Below are 16,404 nucleotides of genomic sequence, written 5' to 3'. Positions count from 1 at the left end.
ACCTTGAATGACAATTTTTGAAGGAAAAGTTTTAAATAATACACCCAATACTTCATTCACAATTCCTGATTAAGGGAACGATAAAAAGTAATTGTTGGAGATAAATTACAAATTTAGCTTCTCCGATGCATCAAGAAATTGGAAGGCTTCATAACTGAAAAAAAGCAGTGCGAGGTCTGCACATATCACCAAGCTGTGCTTCTGTAGTTGTCGGGGGTTGCTCAATTGAATAGGGCTCTTCAGAATTTTCAGAAAAAAAAACTCTCCCAACAAGTGCTTCCAGTAAATAATATGAGGAGTTACAAAGTGGAGGAAGCACAAGAGCATGATGAATATTTGAGGATTATCTCACAGCCTATCATGGTTAATTCTTTTTATATTTGGAAGAGATGGTTATGGTAGCAATAGCAGCTAAAACCTTCATCCGTACCCTGATAACTTCTTGAATCCTTGAGTTTGAACTTATTTGCAATTTGCACATCAGAGCATAATTCAGGTAATGTTTTCTATGTTGCCGTTGCTGCTGCTACTTTTAGTTCTTTTCCTTTTTATTTATGGTTCATGCACTCTGCTGCACGAGTCCACATGCGATGCAGTGCACTTATCAGATACAATTTATGGTAGACCAATCGAGTCAGGCATGAGTAGCCATGTTGATCTCTATGCAGCCATCAGAGGTTACAAATTATCAGCATAGATTGAACTATCTTCCTGTTTTTATATATTGTTTAGTTATCAGTTTAGATTGGACCGTATTAAGTCTTTTACAATTAAATGCAGTTCGAGGAGATAGGTGTCGATTCTCCATCACAATGGAAATATTAATAACAATAAGAGGGAGATGACTTACTGAAGTCGGGAAAAAAAAGGCAAGAGTAGGAGGATACAACCGTTTATTACAGAGATGGTAGTTATATTTCGAGTTCTAAGGTTCCTGAGGGGTTAAGCAATTTTTCAAGTGGAGCATGCACATCTTTTCCATCTCTTGATAGCCATGAATATGTACATTTGCCCCCGCTTTACCTTCTTACTTACTATTATGCCTCATACGTACAGTCAGAAAAATTGATATTCTGACAACTATAGTTCGATATTATTGAAACCAAAACCTGCAGCTTAAATTCACCGTTTTGTAACATACCATTTATATTCTATTACAACTAGGAAACTAGGACCTCTGATATAAATTATGAAATCAAATGCGGGCACTGCATATATGGAGAAGGTTTTGACAAGTTAGCCAGCCTTACCTCTTTACTTTATTTATTTGTTTTTTCATATGCTTTTGGTTGTTCAGTTGTGAATCGTAGTTCTGTTATCTTAAATTCTTTTTGGTCCTGTGGCTTTTGCCAAGGTACGCATGTCCAATTATGTTCCAAGTTAGTATTTGACGTGTTAATACATTGGAGGACATTGGGCGAAGAAGGAACACCACAGCAACCTTACATATCGCATTTTTATGTATCAAAAGTTAAGGAAATTTCCTGTTTAGTCATAGGTTTTGCAGTTATATTCTAAATTAATTTTTTTAGTTTAAATAAAATGCTACATTTTGTCCTCTGATTTTTTTTTTTTTAATAATTGAGGGAAATTATACATGTGATGGTCATCTTTTTTCTGACCTTTCTTTTTTTAAAAATTAAAAGTAGCAGGTCTACATATTGATATGCAATCTACAAACATGAATGAAGTTGCTAGTTAAATAATACTTATGATATATTGGATGAATCCTTAGGGATCAGTCATTTGAAGGCCTGTAAGAAGTTAAAAGGCATGTGTAGTTCATAAACATGTAAAAGCCTTAGTAATCAACCTGATGTTAAAACATGGATAGTCATTTGAATCCTTAGGAATCAACCTGATGTTAAAACATGTAAAAACCTGACATCAACATAACACATGAGAAATTAAATAATACTATATCATTACAGATTAGAATGACCGACACGCATAATTCGTCAGTTTGTTAGTGCATATGCAGCTCCTTCTTGCCATGTGGCTTGTCGCATCACATTCACAGCCACCTTCTTTAGTTCACCACCGCAGTTGGAATACAAAATTCTTGAAGCAGCAGTTGGTCTACTTAACCATCAAACAGTGCTTCTAAAAGATTTGTTGCCTGCAAGTCATTAGTGCCGTTCCCTTCAAAAATATCACAGGCAGCAATTTCCTTTCTACTCTTCCTCTCCTCGATCACAGATTCAATTGAATCTGCACAATAGTTCCTTCTAACCTGCTTGAGAGGTTTCTCAGCTACGGTGAACTTGTTTCCCTCTCGGCTTCTTTCAGGAAAGCCTGCCCAAACTGGAAGGAAGCCATGCTTAGGGGATTACATAGGAAATAAAAACATATCAGAACATTGCCCATTCACTAAGGCATGGAGCTTAAACATCTTAAATATTTTAATAGTAAGATGAGGCCACAAGACATTGATAGCTAGTATTTAAAAAAATCATATTTTATTTGATACTATTGATGGCTAACCATAAAGAATTCGGAGACAAATGTTACAGGACCAGCATTTTCCTTAACCCAGGCAAATATGCAAATCAGTCTCTTGCCTTCCTTACATAGTCAGCTTTTCCAACTAATTTAACACTATCTTAGACAGCCATAATCCACATACATTAAGTTTCAGCAAACTTTTACCCAGCCAAATAGTCATTTGGTTATCTTATGTCTGAAATGTATAGTTGGTCATGGCCTTTGGGAAATTTGGAAGGATAGAAGTGATCAAATTTTCTGAGGAAATGGAAAGATGTAATTGTGCTATGTATGCAAGATGAAGGAGCAAGATATGGTGGAATTTTAGGGATGAAATGTGTAGGCTGGTATGGGCAAAAGCAGATTTGACCTTTTCTGGATGAAAACTAAAAAAAAATAACTAATTGATATGCACGATGGCTTCAGAATAGCTCTTCAATTAGCTGTGAGAAAATTTTGGTTAGAATCTGGTGTTCAAGGTGTAATTTATTACATTAATAGCAGAGCTGTTTGGCCAGGCAAGATGAAAGACATTAAAACAGATATTGAGCTTACTGGAACAGTTTGAAGCAGTATTCTAAAGTGCAGTGCATATGGTTGCATATGTAGATCCACTCTTGACTGCACTGAATTTCCTGTGTGTGGTTAGCATGTTAGGCATTACCACACATGAGCCGAAAAGGCAATCCAATTAATACTATGCAGCCGAATATTGATTATCATTATGCAGCTGCATATAAGGCTCATTTAGCATTATGGGACCAAATATGTGGTCCACTCTTAGGTGGCCTATGTAGATGGAGCATGTAAAAACCGATTGTTAGGTTGGATGTGGGTTTTGACTATGTTATAAAGCTATTAGTATTAAATACTAAGCACTGATTGTTGTTATTATTATTCGTACTGATATTATTTATCCAGAAAATATTGCAACTATTATTCTTATTTTGTTGTATTTAATGTCTTTTATTTATTGTTTTATAGATAAAAATACTAATTGCGTCCGTGCTATGTGGTCACTTGACTATCCTACCAAAACACTGGTTTGAAGAGGAGATGGCAACATATATACCAAGGAGACTTACTTCGGAAGACTACCTGGTACAGCTGCTTCAATTGGTTTACAAGGACATCAAACAATGATGTTTTGAGAGAACACAGCATGGTGTATCTTTCTTGTTATGGTATTTTATTATCCTTTGGGCTGAATTATTAAAAGAATAGTCAGCAACTATTTTATATATACCTCTTCATAGAGCTTGCCTTTGATTGGAAAACAAGATGAGAACACAAGCAGTTTCAACGGGACCCACATGGTAGTTGGTTAATCTAGTGCAGTTGTGGGACTTAGGATTTAGTCCTAGGCTATTGAAACAATCAATATGTTATGAACTGGTTTCAAGCATGCAGGGAACTAAAAAGGAAGACCAAATAATAAAATACGATGAAAAAACTAAAAAAAATAAATGATCGAACAATTCTTGTCAAAATCTTACAATGCATGATCCATATCTTATGATCTGGGTCAAATCGCCCTAACCAATCTGGATCTCATCCTTGGATTAGGATCAGTTATGACTTAGGATCATAGGAACTAGATTTGTATAATGGATTATACAGTTCCTTGGATCATAAGTCCAACTTGATCATGCTTTTACACAAATATCATCCCAAGTCCATTTCCTATAACTTTAGCTAAATGGCTTTTAACAGTATCTAGTCACTTGGGCTGTCAAAGTGGAGGAAGCTGTTTGTGAACAGCTCATCGGCTCGAATTCAGCTCAAAAAGGGCTCACTCAATTAGTAGATGAGCTGAGCACAAGCTAATCTTAGCTTGCTTGTATCTGGCGCAATATATCTCAAAACACATTTGATCATTCTTGTTACATATACTAATTATAAAATTATATACCTATTATTTTGAATTACTGGACTTCATGGCATTAACCTCATCCTAAGTTGCTCCTGAATTGTTGGATCTCATCTTTAGAGGTCTTCAGCCAAATTCTGATATCATTTTCCTTACCCAACTACCTTACTCTTTTCCACTCTCTCAAACGGTGTAAAAATAAACCTAGTCATCATCCTTTACAACTTAAGATGTTGCAGCCATTAGATCTTTTGATCTAATGGCTGAGCCTGTTCTTAGAAAGAGAATGGAGCAAATGCATGCTGGTCCTAGCCATCTTCATCTCCACTCACCCAAGATTTCCTCTGGCTCTTCACCACTTCCTCCATCACCATGTTCGCTGCCTTCCATTCTCAACCTCTCCTTCACCTTGTTCTTTTGTTCATAGTGATTTACATAGCCTCTAGTCAATGCTAACCCTCTTTGTTCACCTAACGGACAGCTGCCCACTTCGTCAATGAAGCTATCCACCACCTGGCATTTTTTTTTTTAATTTGAGCCTGACCAAGCCAAGCTTAAGCTAGTTTGTCTAATAATCTGAGTTAAGCATGATTTTCCTAGCTCAGTTACACTCAATATAGGCATAATCTATTCACAACTGAGCTTGAGATGAGCCTAGCTTGCTCATGTTCAACTTGTTTGCACTCCTACCTATCACTAGTAATTCTTGAGTACTAAAGTTAGCAAACCTGTTATAGGAGTTAATGGATTTACAAGTAAGAAGTGAACATTTGTACTTCTATAAACAAGGTTGTGTATAGCAAACGGTCCCCTTAAGGCTACAGGACACCAAATTGCCTTACGCGCTAGGCACCAAAAAAGTGCTTGCAAGATGCTAATTTAAAAATGTTCAAAAAATATATTAGAAATAAATATTATATGCATTTGAAAAAGATACAAACATTATAAGATTACTTAGTCAAGTTTCAGCATCAAAAATCTTACTTCACATCTTTCAAAGTATCACAACAAAGTATCACTCCTTATGCCATGTTTTTAAACAATCAGATATTGGACATCCTTTAGTAGCTTCAAAATTCAAATATGATAGTAAATACCACTTTCCAAGACAAGTTTGATGTTTTCAAACAAAACATAATACCAAAAGGTAAATCATTGAATAACCTAGAGTAGCCCTTTTATTTTTAAGGACTTCAATATACCAAAATAACTGTCAAAATAAAGCTAATAAACTCTAGAACAATGGGCAAAAATTGGATAGAAAGAACACTAATGGACATTGGAGAGGCACTTGCCTAAACACCTCTTGCTTTGCCCTAGGCACCTGCCTAGGCATCTCCCTTGTAAACTTGCTTCAAGGGCCTCCTTGCCTCACGTGAGCGCCTAGGCAAGTGTTGAGAGTGCCTTTGATAACACTATTTACAACCATATTCTAAAATCTCATCCTTGTGTTTCTAAAACCTTCGTTTTAAATGAATAATTGAAGTTCTTACCAATAAAAAGGGATAACTGAATTGAGAGGTAGGATATAAATATCTTTAATAATCAAAGAAAATGGTTGATTCTAAATACATACTATATACGGGTCTATGATGGTGAAGATTAGACCATATATGCATGGCCCCTTATCCTCTATTTACCTATTTTATAGTTGACTCAGATTTCAAATTCTTACAATTTCTTTTATACTTTTGATATTTTGAAAAGAAACTAGAAAAATTAGAAAAAAAAACTTACGGTATGCAACTTAATCCATGATCTGATTCAATCTAACTGACTCTATGATTTATGACTTGATTTCAATATCACAACATTAAGGAGAATTACAAAATATTACAGGGACCCTTTTATTTTCTTTTGGCTAAAAGCAAGTTTAAGGTTAGCATTTTTGCAAAACTATGACCCTATAGGCAAAGGCTCCTCTTGAATTTCATTCTTTTTATATAACATGAGGCTTTAAGGATCTGATATACAAATGAAACATGATATTCCATACTATCTGAGTTTCTAATAGTAAAGTATTCTTTTTGTAAATGATATATTGCACTGCAGAGCAAGTTACATTCCTTTGTAGTTTCTATCACATATTTGAACTTACTTCTATTATTAATGTAAAAAGGCATGACACCATTTTATATGACATATATTGAAGCTGCGCAGTGCACATGTTAAACTGCAACCATCACAAATATATACAATGACTTATGATCTTATATTTCTAGAGGTTAGTTAAGACTAATAGATCATGTCTATAGGCTAAATGTTTGAAAAAACAGAATATGTGGTATATATCAGCATGCTAGTTGTGAAACTTTTAACAGACATACTTATTTTCCATATAGAGCTTGTAATATACCTGAATTATGCTGCAAAATAAGTATATTGTGCAAACACTGGCAGGATGTTAGACACAACGTGGTAATCCTTGATCAAACGTAAGCACTAGAACAATTGAATTATGGTCTGGCCATGGCACGATACTTAGTTATTTGGATAAGAGATGCTATTGCCTAGCCTTAAAGCAAGCAATCAACACATTCAAGTGACTCATGCTCTAAAAGTACCAAGCTTTCTAGCAACAAACTCCTAGTGTGGTCTAATAGTATTTGTGCATTATGGACCCCACAATGAGTACATAGGTTCACCATTGTATCATGATTCCAACCACTACATGCACATATGAGGAAGCATAGCTCAACTAGAAAGTATGAGTCAACATAGTGGAAAGTTTACCTACATTGACTATCCCAAGGAACATAAGGAATGGTAAACCCAAAAGAAAATTATCAAGGTTGTGTTTGGTTACAAGATGAAAGGTGGCATAGCCATAAATATCCCCTTGAAGTGCTTCTATTTCTAGGTTAAGTCTAAATCATATTTCATCAGAGTTATATAATTGCTGGTAACCATTGCAGGTTAAGTGGAAATGCTATTTGGTCAGAATAAGGGTTAACTTGAGAATAAGCTATTAATAGGGAAAGGACCTTTTAGACAGGATAAAGTTAGCCTAGTTAGATGTGTTAATGACCCGTTGACCAAAATAATGACTTCTTGGCTAATGCTTCATCTTTGGCTGCGTAAATGGATAAACTCCACTTATCCCCACCCATAATCAAAAAGGAGCTCAGTGTTTTTAATCCCTCATGAAGCATTTTTAAGACAGCATGACGATGATCAAGAATATGAACATTTGCTCAAGCCAATGTATTAATAATTCTAGGAGGATTGACTACTCAAACTGCTAGGATTGATGTGTTTCATGTTTCCAGATTGAATGTGTAGGGGAAAAAACCTAACCTAGACGTGATCTTCGATAGGCTGGTTTTTACTGATGATTAATTGATTATCAATAGATTTTGCAATGTCTGATTGTCAGTGTGTTGAGTTTGATTAATATAAGTTCAAAGCCCAAGGGTAAACCCAATAAAGAGACAAAGAAGAACTAAAACTAGATATTACAAAGTCAATGCTGACTTGGAAGAAATAAGGTATAAAAAGAAAAGCATGACCTCCATGATTAAGAGAAGCAAATATTCAAGCAACTACTTTGGTTTAAACAAGTACATGAGAACAAAATTAGTTATTGCAGACACATCTCTAACTTGGGAAGATAGGATTTAAAAGAAAAGGTATGAACTCCGATGATTAAAAGAATCAAATATTTAAGCAACTATTTCATTTTAAATAAATATGATCAAATATTTAAGAAAAGGTATGAACAAAATTAGTCATTGCAGACACATCTCTAACTTGGGAAGATAGGATTTAAAAGAAAAGGTATGAACTCCATGATTAAAAGAATCAAATATTTAAGCAACTATTTCATTTTAAGCAGATATGATCATTGTAGACTCTGTTGAAAGTCCAACAATTTACACAAGATATGAATTAACAATGGCAAACACCCTCTACTGCATTATCAACATGACTAAAATTGTGACCAATGACCCAGTACTCAATTCGTCCCGCATGCACAGGTTTTTCATAAGAAAACTTAACTAGTGAAAAAGCTTTCACCCTCCAATTCATTAGGAAGCTAGTTCTGAAGCCGCATTACCAACCTCTTGGTAAGCAACGATTTATACATGTCTGCCAACCCCCCTAAACAGCAACAGCATGAAGGACAATGCTGAGCTGTTGGTCCTTAATGCTGATCAAGGAAGCCTCCTATAGGTGGATCTCAAAGGAAAAAGTTCAATGATCCTGATGCAGCATACATGGTTGGTATGCTGCCAATTGTCATTCTATGAACATCCATTACTGAGAGGGAGATTACGAAGAACCCCAAAAATGAAGAGATTGATAAAGAAGCTAAGAATCACTAGAAAGGTTTTGCCAAAATGTGATTACTTCCGATCGCTAACATGTTCAGATTTGATTATGCAATTCAGATTTGCATTGCTCCATTCTAGTATAATTTTGTTTTCACCCTATACACGTTAGGTTGAAGCAATGAGTAATTTCATCAGAATTTCCTTCTGAATTTATTTTGGTAACTGAGTAACCGTCACTTTTCACATGATTATATCCACTGGATGTTATTTGTTCCTATTACAGTTACAAAATCTCCTGTCATAAAGAGTATCTTCTTCCAACCTCATTTGATATAAAGTAAAAAAGAGGAAAAGATTCTTATTTGTCAATAGAAATTTATTCCTATCTAAGTCGCAAGACCTCATGTCATGAAGAGAATTTCTTATCATTTGGTACCAGCTTCTTATTCCAACCTCACTCCATTTGATACAAGGAAAGAGGGGGAGAAATTATTATTTTCACCAGAAATTGCATAGAACAAGTTTTTATTAACAACCCTTGCCCGCTCTTGAGATCAAAAGCAATAAACACAATTTAATTCTGTCGATGTAAATAAAAAAAAGAATGAGATCAAGAATCAATCCTACCTCCAAAATGATGTAGAGCAATTGATGCTGCAACCGTAACATTGAGTGATGCAGTCCCACCACCATACTGCGGGATGTAAATAAAGAAGTCACAAATCTCGCATTCCTTCTCCGATAAACCCGTACCCTTCTCGGAAGCAAGACAGAAACCTCAGTAAAAACTAATGGAATAAATACCATAAATAAAAAAGGAGCAAACTTTATGCTAAAAATCAAGAAACAAGAACAGCACCTCGTTGCCGAGGAGGAAAGCAGTACTCTTCTTGAACGGATGTTGGGTCACTGAGATGGCGCCGTCGGTGATCTCCACCCCACAAATGTCGCAATCCCTCTCCTCCTAATGAAATCAAAACAAGCAAAGTGCAAACGAATTGAACGGAGAAACGAACCCTAAAGAAGGAAGGGGGAAGGGAGGGAGAGAGATGCCTTGAGGTAGAGGCGGGCTTGGGAGAGGGAGAAGAAGTGGCGAAAGCGGAGGTGGGAGGTGGAACCGTGGCTGCCGAAGGCGTTGAAGTCGCGGCGGCCGACGAGGACGATCTCGGAGACGCCGAAGGCGGTGGCGCTGCGGGCCAGCGTCCCCACGTTGTGCCGCTTCGCCACGTTGTGCACAAGTACCAGGCTCTCCAACGCGGCCGTCGGCGCCGCGGCCATGGTGGATGGTGGTGGTGGGAGAAGCGGCGGCGGCGGGGAGAAAGGGAGAGGTTGGACTCCAGAGCGAAAGTGATTTTAAACGACAAAATTCTACATTATTTTCCATTTTATCATCAGGAAAAATAGTATATATAAAATATTATCATATATAAGAAAAATTAATTTGGAAAAAACGATAAGTTCGTCGACAGCAGGGTTCGAACCTGCGCGGGCAAAGCCCAACAGATTTCAAGTCTGTCTCCTTAACCACTCGGACATATCGACGACCGCTGCATATCATTACTTGTATGGTGATCAGATGAAACCACTCGGTAACCAGACAGGCCGCTTAAGCTCTTCTTCTTTTGGGTCAACGGTGAAAGCAGTAAGCACGGCCGACGTTTGCAGGCTCGGTTAAAATTGGGCCAAGCCTCGGCTTTAGCTTTCTATTTATATATAGAATCATATATTACTAAAAAAAAATTTGTAAAGGAAGCCATTTACATATGTCAAGAACTAGAGTGGATCAATAATTAGAATACACATTATTTTCCAATTATGTAGATTACAAACCGATAGATCTTTATAGCTTGTTTAACCTTCCAAATCATAAGGGCTTGTTTAAACTATTAAAATTACTAAAAAATGTTCTATATTCTAGCACAAGAGGTAGACTCCATTTATTTTGATTAGATAAGTACATAATAATTAGCTAGACTCTTTTTTATGATTATTGGTTTTGATTTTTGGCTACTATTATTTTGAATTTAGACAAGGTGAATATATTCATATTTTTTGAATATTGCACGTACAAAGAACATTTTTATTCTCATATTACTAATCTATAATAGTTTCACTATTGATTCAAGAGCTTCTTTATGCATCATTCTTTTAGTTCAATTGGTTAGGTCAAGCTTTAATGAGGCACATTTTCAAATGTGAAAGTGATGCAGCTTATATTGACATGCTATTTTTGCTAACTAGACATTGCATGATGACAATTAGATAATATGATCCAGACAATTTAAATATTATTCCAAGTTCTAGATGTTGGAGGCTACTTGATAGCACCCTATGGCCATTAGAAGCATTTGACAACCAAAAGTCTATTATTAGATGCTAGACCTGCCATAAGATTATTTTTTTTTGTGTCAATTTGAATAGATTTAGCCCTTCCTTTTGTAGTATCTTAATGTCCAGTTAAATTCTAGAGGAACTTGTAATATTCAAATAAAAGGGTCCTAAAACTTATAAATAATTACGATGGATCTCAATTTTATTATTCAAACCTAACTAATGACCTTTGGAGGTTCTCTTCATAAGATTTTATGGATAATATTGTTTCAATATAAATTTTATAATTTATTTTGAGCAGCCACACGTAGCATGCACTGCCGACTCCACATCGTAAAGGTAGAATTCTTGAATTTTGAAGATGTTGACTTTAATTGAAAAGGGAGATTCAAAAAGAGTGTCCTAGGATACTTAATTTATTAGGTGATTCTTTTCATGCCCTTTATCAGTATTTATGCACATATAGTGCACGTCACCTTAGACAAAGTCCCAAATGGTCAAAGTAAGGCCCTGTTTGGAGTGCGAGGACGAAGGGAGAGCCAACTTGAGAGGAGAGAGAGGGAGTGACTCGGGATGCGTACCTAGGTGCGCCAATTTCCGTGCGGTGGGTGGGGTATTTCCCCAAACACCTGGTGTGGGGCCGAATAGTATAGGGGTGGTGGTATGGACTCTCGGAAGGGGGTTTCGGCTCGACCGGGGGCGGGGAAGGATGGGGGATATGCTGCGCAGGGTGTGGGGGGTGCGATGAAGGACCGGTCTTGGGCGGACGTTGCGAAAGGAACCGTCCGGCAGCCAGCTTGGTCCTGTCACCAGCTATCTTCCTGTGAGCTGGAGCTGCTGCAGAACAGATTCTCCGAGGTGGTGGACATCACGGAGGAGGAGTTGGAGGGTGCACGGGCGGAATGGCGGAGCACTGCGGTCATCGTAAGAAGCCTGGGGAGGACAGTTCCAGGTGACTGGATCGCGAAGGAGATCAGGAGGGTGGGTCGCTTGGACTACAGTGTGGAGTACTTCCCGCTTATGGATGGCTTCATTGTCTTTCGGTTTGCTAAGGAGGGTGACCGCGAAGCTGCAGTGATGAACGGCCCCTGGACGGTGGCTGGGCAGCTTCTGGCGATGGATAGGTGGCGACCAAACTTCGTGCCTGGTGCTGTGGGGGTGGGTAGGGTGGTCGTCTGGCTCCGGCTGCCACGACTACCTCTTGATTACTGGAGGAAGGAGACAATCAATAAAATTTCCGCAAGGGCTGGAAACCCACTGGCTCTAGATGGGTTTACGGAACAGGGTCGGAGGTTTGGTTTCGCAAGGGTGAAAATAGAGCTCGACTGCTCTGGCTCCCTTAAACCGGGGACGCTGGTGAGGGGAAGAACCGGAGGAGTCGAGGAGACCTTCTGGCAAAGCTTCATCTATGAGAATCTACCTGCTCCGTGTTCCAAGTGCGGCCGGATTGGGCATTCGGCGCCGGAGTGTGGCCGATTCCCTCCAGTGGCTGGTACGGGGGAGACGACGGAGACCGGGGGGAGGAAGACGCCTGGCATAGGGGCGGATGATCAGGGGGTTGAAGGGCAGAAGCTTGGGGAAGCTGATGCAGTGGAGGAGCCGGCGGCGTATGGGCCATGGATGGTGACAAGCCGTATCTGGCATAAGCCGGTGGCCAAGAAGATGGTACAGAGGAAGGAGGCAACCGAGTTTGCATTTCGGCCGGACCCGGCGGCCACTCCCTACCGGTCCAGCGAGAACTCAACCGGGGAGTCTTCGCCGGTCGACCTTTATGGGTGGCAGAAACCTTCCAAGGTGGCCCGGCGAAAGACGCCGGAGAAGGATGTCACGATGGCTGGTGCGGGTGCGGCCACTGGTGGGATGAGTCAACCCGGTGCAGATGCCGAGTTAGGCGACGGGTTGGGCCTGGGTCGACTCGATGAGGCTTTGGGCCGGGGAACTGGCCCAGGTGAGTGTGGGCTGACTGATGGACCGAGCCGGGTGTCTGACACACCGGCTGGGCTGGTTGTTGGACTGGGCTGTGGCGGGCTCAGGCTGAGTCCGAGGAAGAGATCCAGAAGCCCATGCCGAGGGCTTGTGTCTAGGGGTCGGAGTGCGACTGGGAGCTGTTCTAGATCGGGGGTGATCCCCCTTCAGCCATGTCCGGAAGGATGGCCGGACGTAGGTGGCCATCGGAGGAGCTGGAGCTCCCCTCCACCGTTCTCGGCGACAGGCAACCGACCCCCTCGGGCGGAGCGCGACGGCAGGGGGGCCGGTGACACCTCGCGGCGTGGGGTGATGGCGGTCTCCGGAAGGAAGACGAAAAGGGCAAGCTCGGCAGCGGCGAGTCTCTCGGCCTCCGGATGGCGTTTTCCGGTTAGGACGTCCGATGAGGTGGGGTGTACGGACTGGCGGGAAGGGAGTGGGATGGCTCCGGACGGCTCCAGGCGAGGTAAGGTTCCTGTGCTTGGCTCTGTGAAGGTTTCATTTTAGCCAATTCCTATGGGCCATGGCACGGCATACACTATGTCAAGCCGTGAAGAGTGTGGTCCTGGGAGGCAGGAGGTGGGGGAATCAAGCTCCAGTGTGGATCCCAAAGGTAGTAGCAGGGATGGGGGGACCAGAGTGGAGTTGTGTGAGGGAACGAAGGCGGGTACTATGGCAGGATCTAAAGCTTCTTGTGGCACGGCACACCATTTGGCACAAGCTGCTGGTGGAGGGGAACATCACCATATCCTGTCCCAATTGATGGCAGCTGTGAAGCAGGTGAACCCAGTGGACTTGGCAAGTGGAGGGACTTCCGAGGAGGCGGTATTCCACGATTGCAACCCCAGGGTAGGGGTTGTGATAAATCCATGGGTGAATTATGAAGGTCCTTCTATGGAATTGCCGTGGCGCGGGAAAGCCTTCTTTCGCCCCGGCTTTTCGTAGGGTTGTGCAGCAGCACAATCCGGACATTTGTGTAGTATTGGAAACCCGGTTGTCGGGACAGAGCCTACAGAAGGCTAGGAGAGCGGTACCGAGGTCATGGGGATTCTATTCAGTGGAGTCTCAAGGGCTATCAGGAGGTATTATTGTTACTTGGGCGCAGGGACCATGTAAAGTGGATATTTTTCATGTTTGTACCCAGGAGGTGATTATGGTGATTTCAGAGGGCAGTATGAGGCCTTGGGTATTTGCTGCGGTGTATGCCAGTACTGATTTTAGAGTGCGACGGATACTGTGGGAGGAGGTGCCTCAGCTAATCAGTTTGGGTTATCCTATGTTAGTAGCAGGTGATTTTAATTGCATTACAGATCCCTCTGAAAAGATGGGGGGAAGACCGTTCACCTATGAGAGGAAGATTACGGAGTTTCAGGACTTTCTGACATCGACTGGATTGATAGATCTGGGATTCTTGGACCCCAGGTATACATGGTGCAATAATCAGCAGGGTCGTGCTAGAGTGTGGGAGCGACTTGACAGAGCTTATGGGACCGCTGGTTGGGTTCAGTGCTTTCCGGATCATCGGGTGAGCCATCTATCTAGGATAGCGTCTGATCATTGTCCTCTATTGGTGAGCACAGATGTACACATTCCAGTTCGACCCCCATTCAGATTTGAGAAGATGTGGCTATGCTATCCGCGGTCGTGGGGGATGGTGAGGGAGGCATGGAGTACACCAGTCAGGGGTGATGCTATGTACCGAGTGTCCCGAAGATTGGAGCTGACGAGGAGACGGTTGAGGAGGTGGAATCATGAGGAGGTTGGAGACATCTTCAGGAGGATTGAGGAGTCAGAGGATGCTATTACCAGATTACAGATGCAGGAGGCTCAGGGGGGGCCTTATGGAGGGGGAGATGGTAGAGTTGAGGTCACTTTTGACATTGCATGATTGCCTCCTTAGACAGCAGGAGATTTTTTGGAGACAGAAATCGAGGGGCTCAGTGGATTGTGGAGGGGGATAGAAATACCAGATTTTTCCACCAGGCGACAATTATTAGGAGGCATCAGAACAGGATCAGAGCCATCAGGGGTGAGGATGGGCAGCTGTCAGAGGATCCGGATATGATTCAGAGGATTATGATTAGTTTTTTCAGGGCCAGGTGGACTGAGCAGACTACAGGAGGGAGCACTGTGGATATTCCATCGCCTTCGATAGGGGTATCTGAGGATGAGACTGATGCACTGATTAAGCTGGTGTCGGAGAGGGAGATCAGAGAGACGATGTGGTCCCTAGAGGGGGACAAGGCCCCGAGGCCGGATGGCGTTCCTCCGTTATTCTTCCAGAGATACTGGATGATTGTAGGACGAGATGTGACGGCGGCCATACAGCAGTTTTTCGATACAGCAGTGATGGCGGCAGATTGGCAGCGGACCTTTATTACCTTGATTCCGAAGCGGCAGGACGCTACGGAGCCGAGTCATTATCGCCCGATTAGCCTTTGTACGACCTTGTACAAGGCTACGACGAAGATCATTGCCGCTAGGTTAAGAGTTGTTCTCCCTAGACTCATTGGTCCAAAGCAGGGGGCCTTCCTGGAGGGGCGGAGCATATCTGACAATGTGCTTATTGCCCAGGAGTTCATGTTTGATCTCGGTAGGGCCCCGATGAGGGGAAGCTTGATGGGGATCAAGCTTGATATGGAGCGGTCCTATGACAGGATGAGATGGGATTTCCTGCAGCAGTCCTTGCAGGGATTTGGCTTTCATGAGACGTGGATTAGATGGGTTATGGGCTGCATTCAGATCCCTTCCTTTGCCATTCTGGTGAATGGTTCGCCATCCCGGTTCTTTGTGTCATCTGGAGGGTTGCGCCAGGGTTGCCCCCTATCCCCGCTATTGTTTATTATTTGTGTAGATGCCTTGTCTAGATCCCTACGCCAGGCAGTGGACACTCAGGAGTTGGAGGCTTATAGACCGGCGGCTGGGGCCCCTGCGATATCTCACTTGCTCTTCGCCGATGATTGTTTGCTTCTTGCCAGGTCGACGCGGCAGGCGGCCCGGGTTATAGGTCAGATTCTTCAGGACTACTGTGCAGCATCAGGACAGAGGGTCAACTTGACCAAGTCAGCCATCATTTTCAGCCCGAAGATTAGATTGGCTATGAAGCACTTGATATTGGAGACTTTGGGGGTGGGTGAGCAGGTGGGCACGATGATGTATTTGGGCATTCCATTGTCCGACCGGCGGTTGCGGAGTGGGGATTGTTTGCCTAGCGAGCTTTGTATCAGACGCAGATTAGCGGGGTGGCAGATGCATACACTATTGATGGCAGGGAGGATCACCTTGGTGCGCTCGGTTCTTACATCGGTCCCTGTCTATCTACTTTCCAATGCCATTGTCCCGGTGAGATTCCTGCGATCCCTGGAGCGGCTGTTTAGGGATTTTATATGGGGGAGGAGCAGTGGTAGAGGTGGTGTTCACTTGATGGCATGGGAGGTGGTGTGCCAGCCGACTAGTTGTGGTGGCCTGGGGGTTCAAGCC

At 41.9% G+C, this 16,404-nt stretch overlaps 1 protein-coding gene and 1 non-coding gene across 3 annotated transcripts; both read right to left on the bottom strand.

Annotated features, from left to right (window-relative positions):
• Window positions 1-1,778: 1,778 nt before the first annotated feature.
• LOC103716182 (putative TrmH family tRNA/rRNA methyltransferase) lies at window positions 1,779-10,011 on the bottom strand. Of its 2 annotated transcripts, none has more exons than XM_008804082.3 (4): window positions 9,682-10,011; window positions 9,488-9,592; window positions 9,256-9,382; window positions 1,779-2,304 (listed from the first exon to the last, which is right to left on the bottom strand). In XM_008804082.3, exons 1-4 carry the CDS (start codon window positions 9,904-9,906, stop codon window positions 2,084-2,086), a joined length of 678 nt encoding a protein of 225 aa, XP_008802304.1. In that variant the 5' UTR covers window positions 9,907-10,011; the 3' UTR covers window positions 1,779-2,083. The 2 variants fall into 2 exon arrangements, with proteins under 2 accessions (XP_008802304.1, XP_008802305.1); XM_008804083.3 differs by having other exon boundaries at window positions 9,256-9,322.
• Window positions 10,012-10,088: 77 nt separating this feature from the next.
• Window positions 10,089-10,170, bottom strand: TRNAS-UGA. The gene has a single exon. It is a non-coding gene; the product is annotated as a tRNA-Ser (tRNA).
• Between the last annotated feature and the right edge of the window lie 6,234 nt (window positions 10,171-16,404).

Source organism: Phoenix dactylifera, chromosome 1 (assembly GCF_009389715.1).
Source record: "Phoenix dactylifera cultivar Barhee BC4 chromosome 1, palm_55x_up_171113_PBpolish2nd_filt_p, whole genome shotgun sequence".
Lineage (NCBI taxonomy): Eukaryota > Viridiplantae > Streptophyta > Magnoliopsida > Arecales > Arecaceae > Phoenix > Phoenix dactylifera.
Note: the sequence above shows the minus strand (reverse complement) of the source record. Positions and strands in the feature narration are given on the sequence as shown.

Bases quoted from the DNA above. Each gene is read 5' to 3' on its own strand.
- LOC103716182 (XM_008804082.3), bottom strand. From the start codon at position 9,906: ATGGCCGCGGCGCCGACGGCCGCGTTGGAGAGCCTGGTACTTGTGCAC. The intron at 9,593-9,681 runs GCATCTCTCTCC...TGATTTCATTAG, and splicing joins AAGCCCGCCTCTACCTCAAG to GAGGAGAGGGATTGCGACAT. The intron at 9,383-9,487 runs GTGCTGTTCTTG...GCTTCCGAGAAG, and splicing joins CTTTCCTCCTCGGCAACGAG to GGTACGGGTTTATCGGAGAA.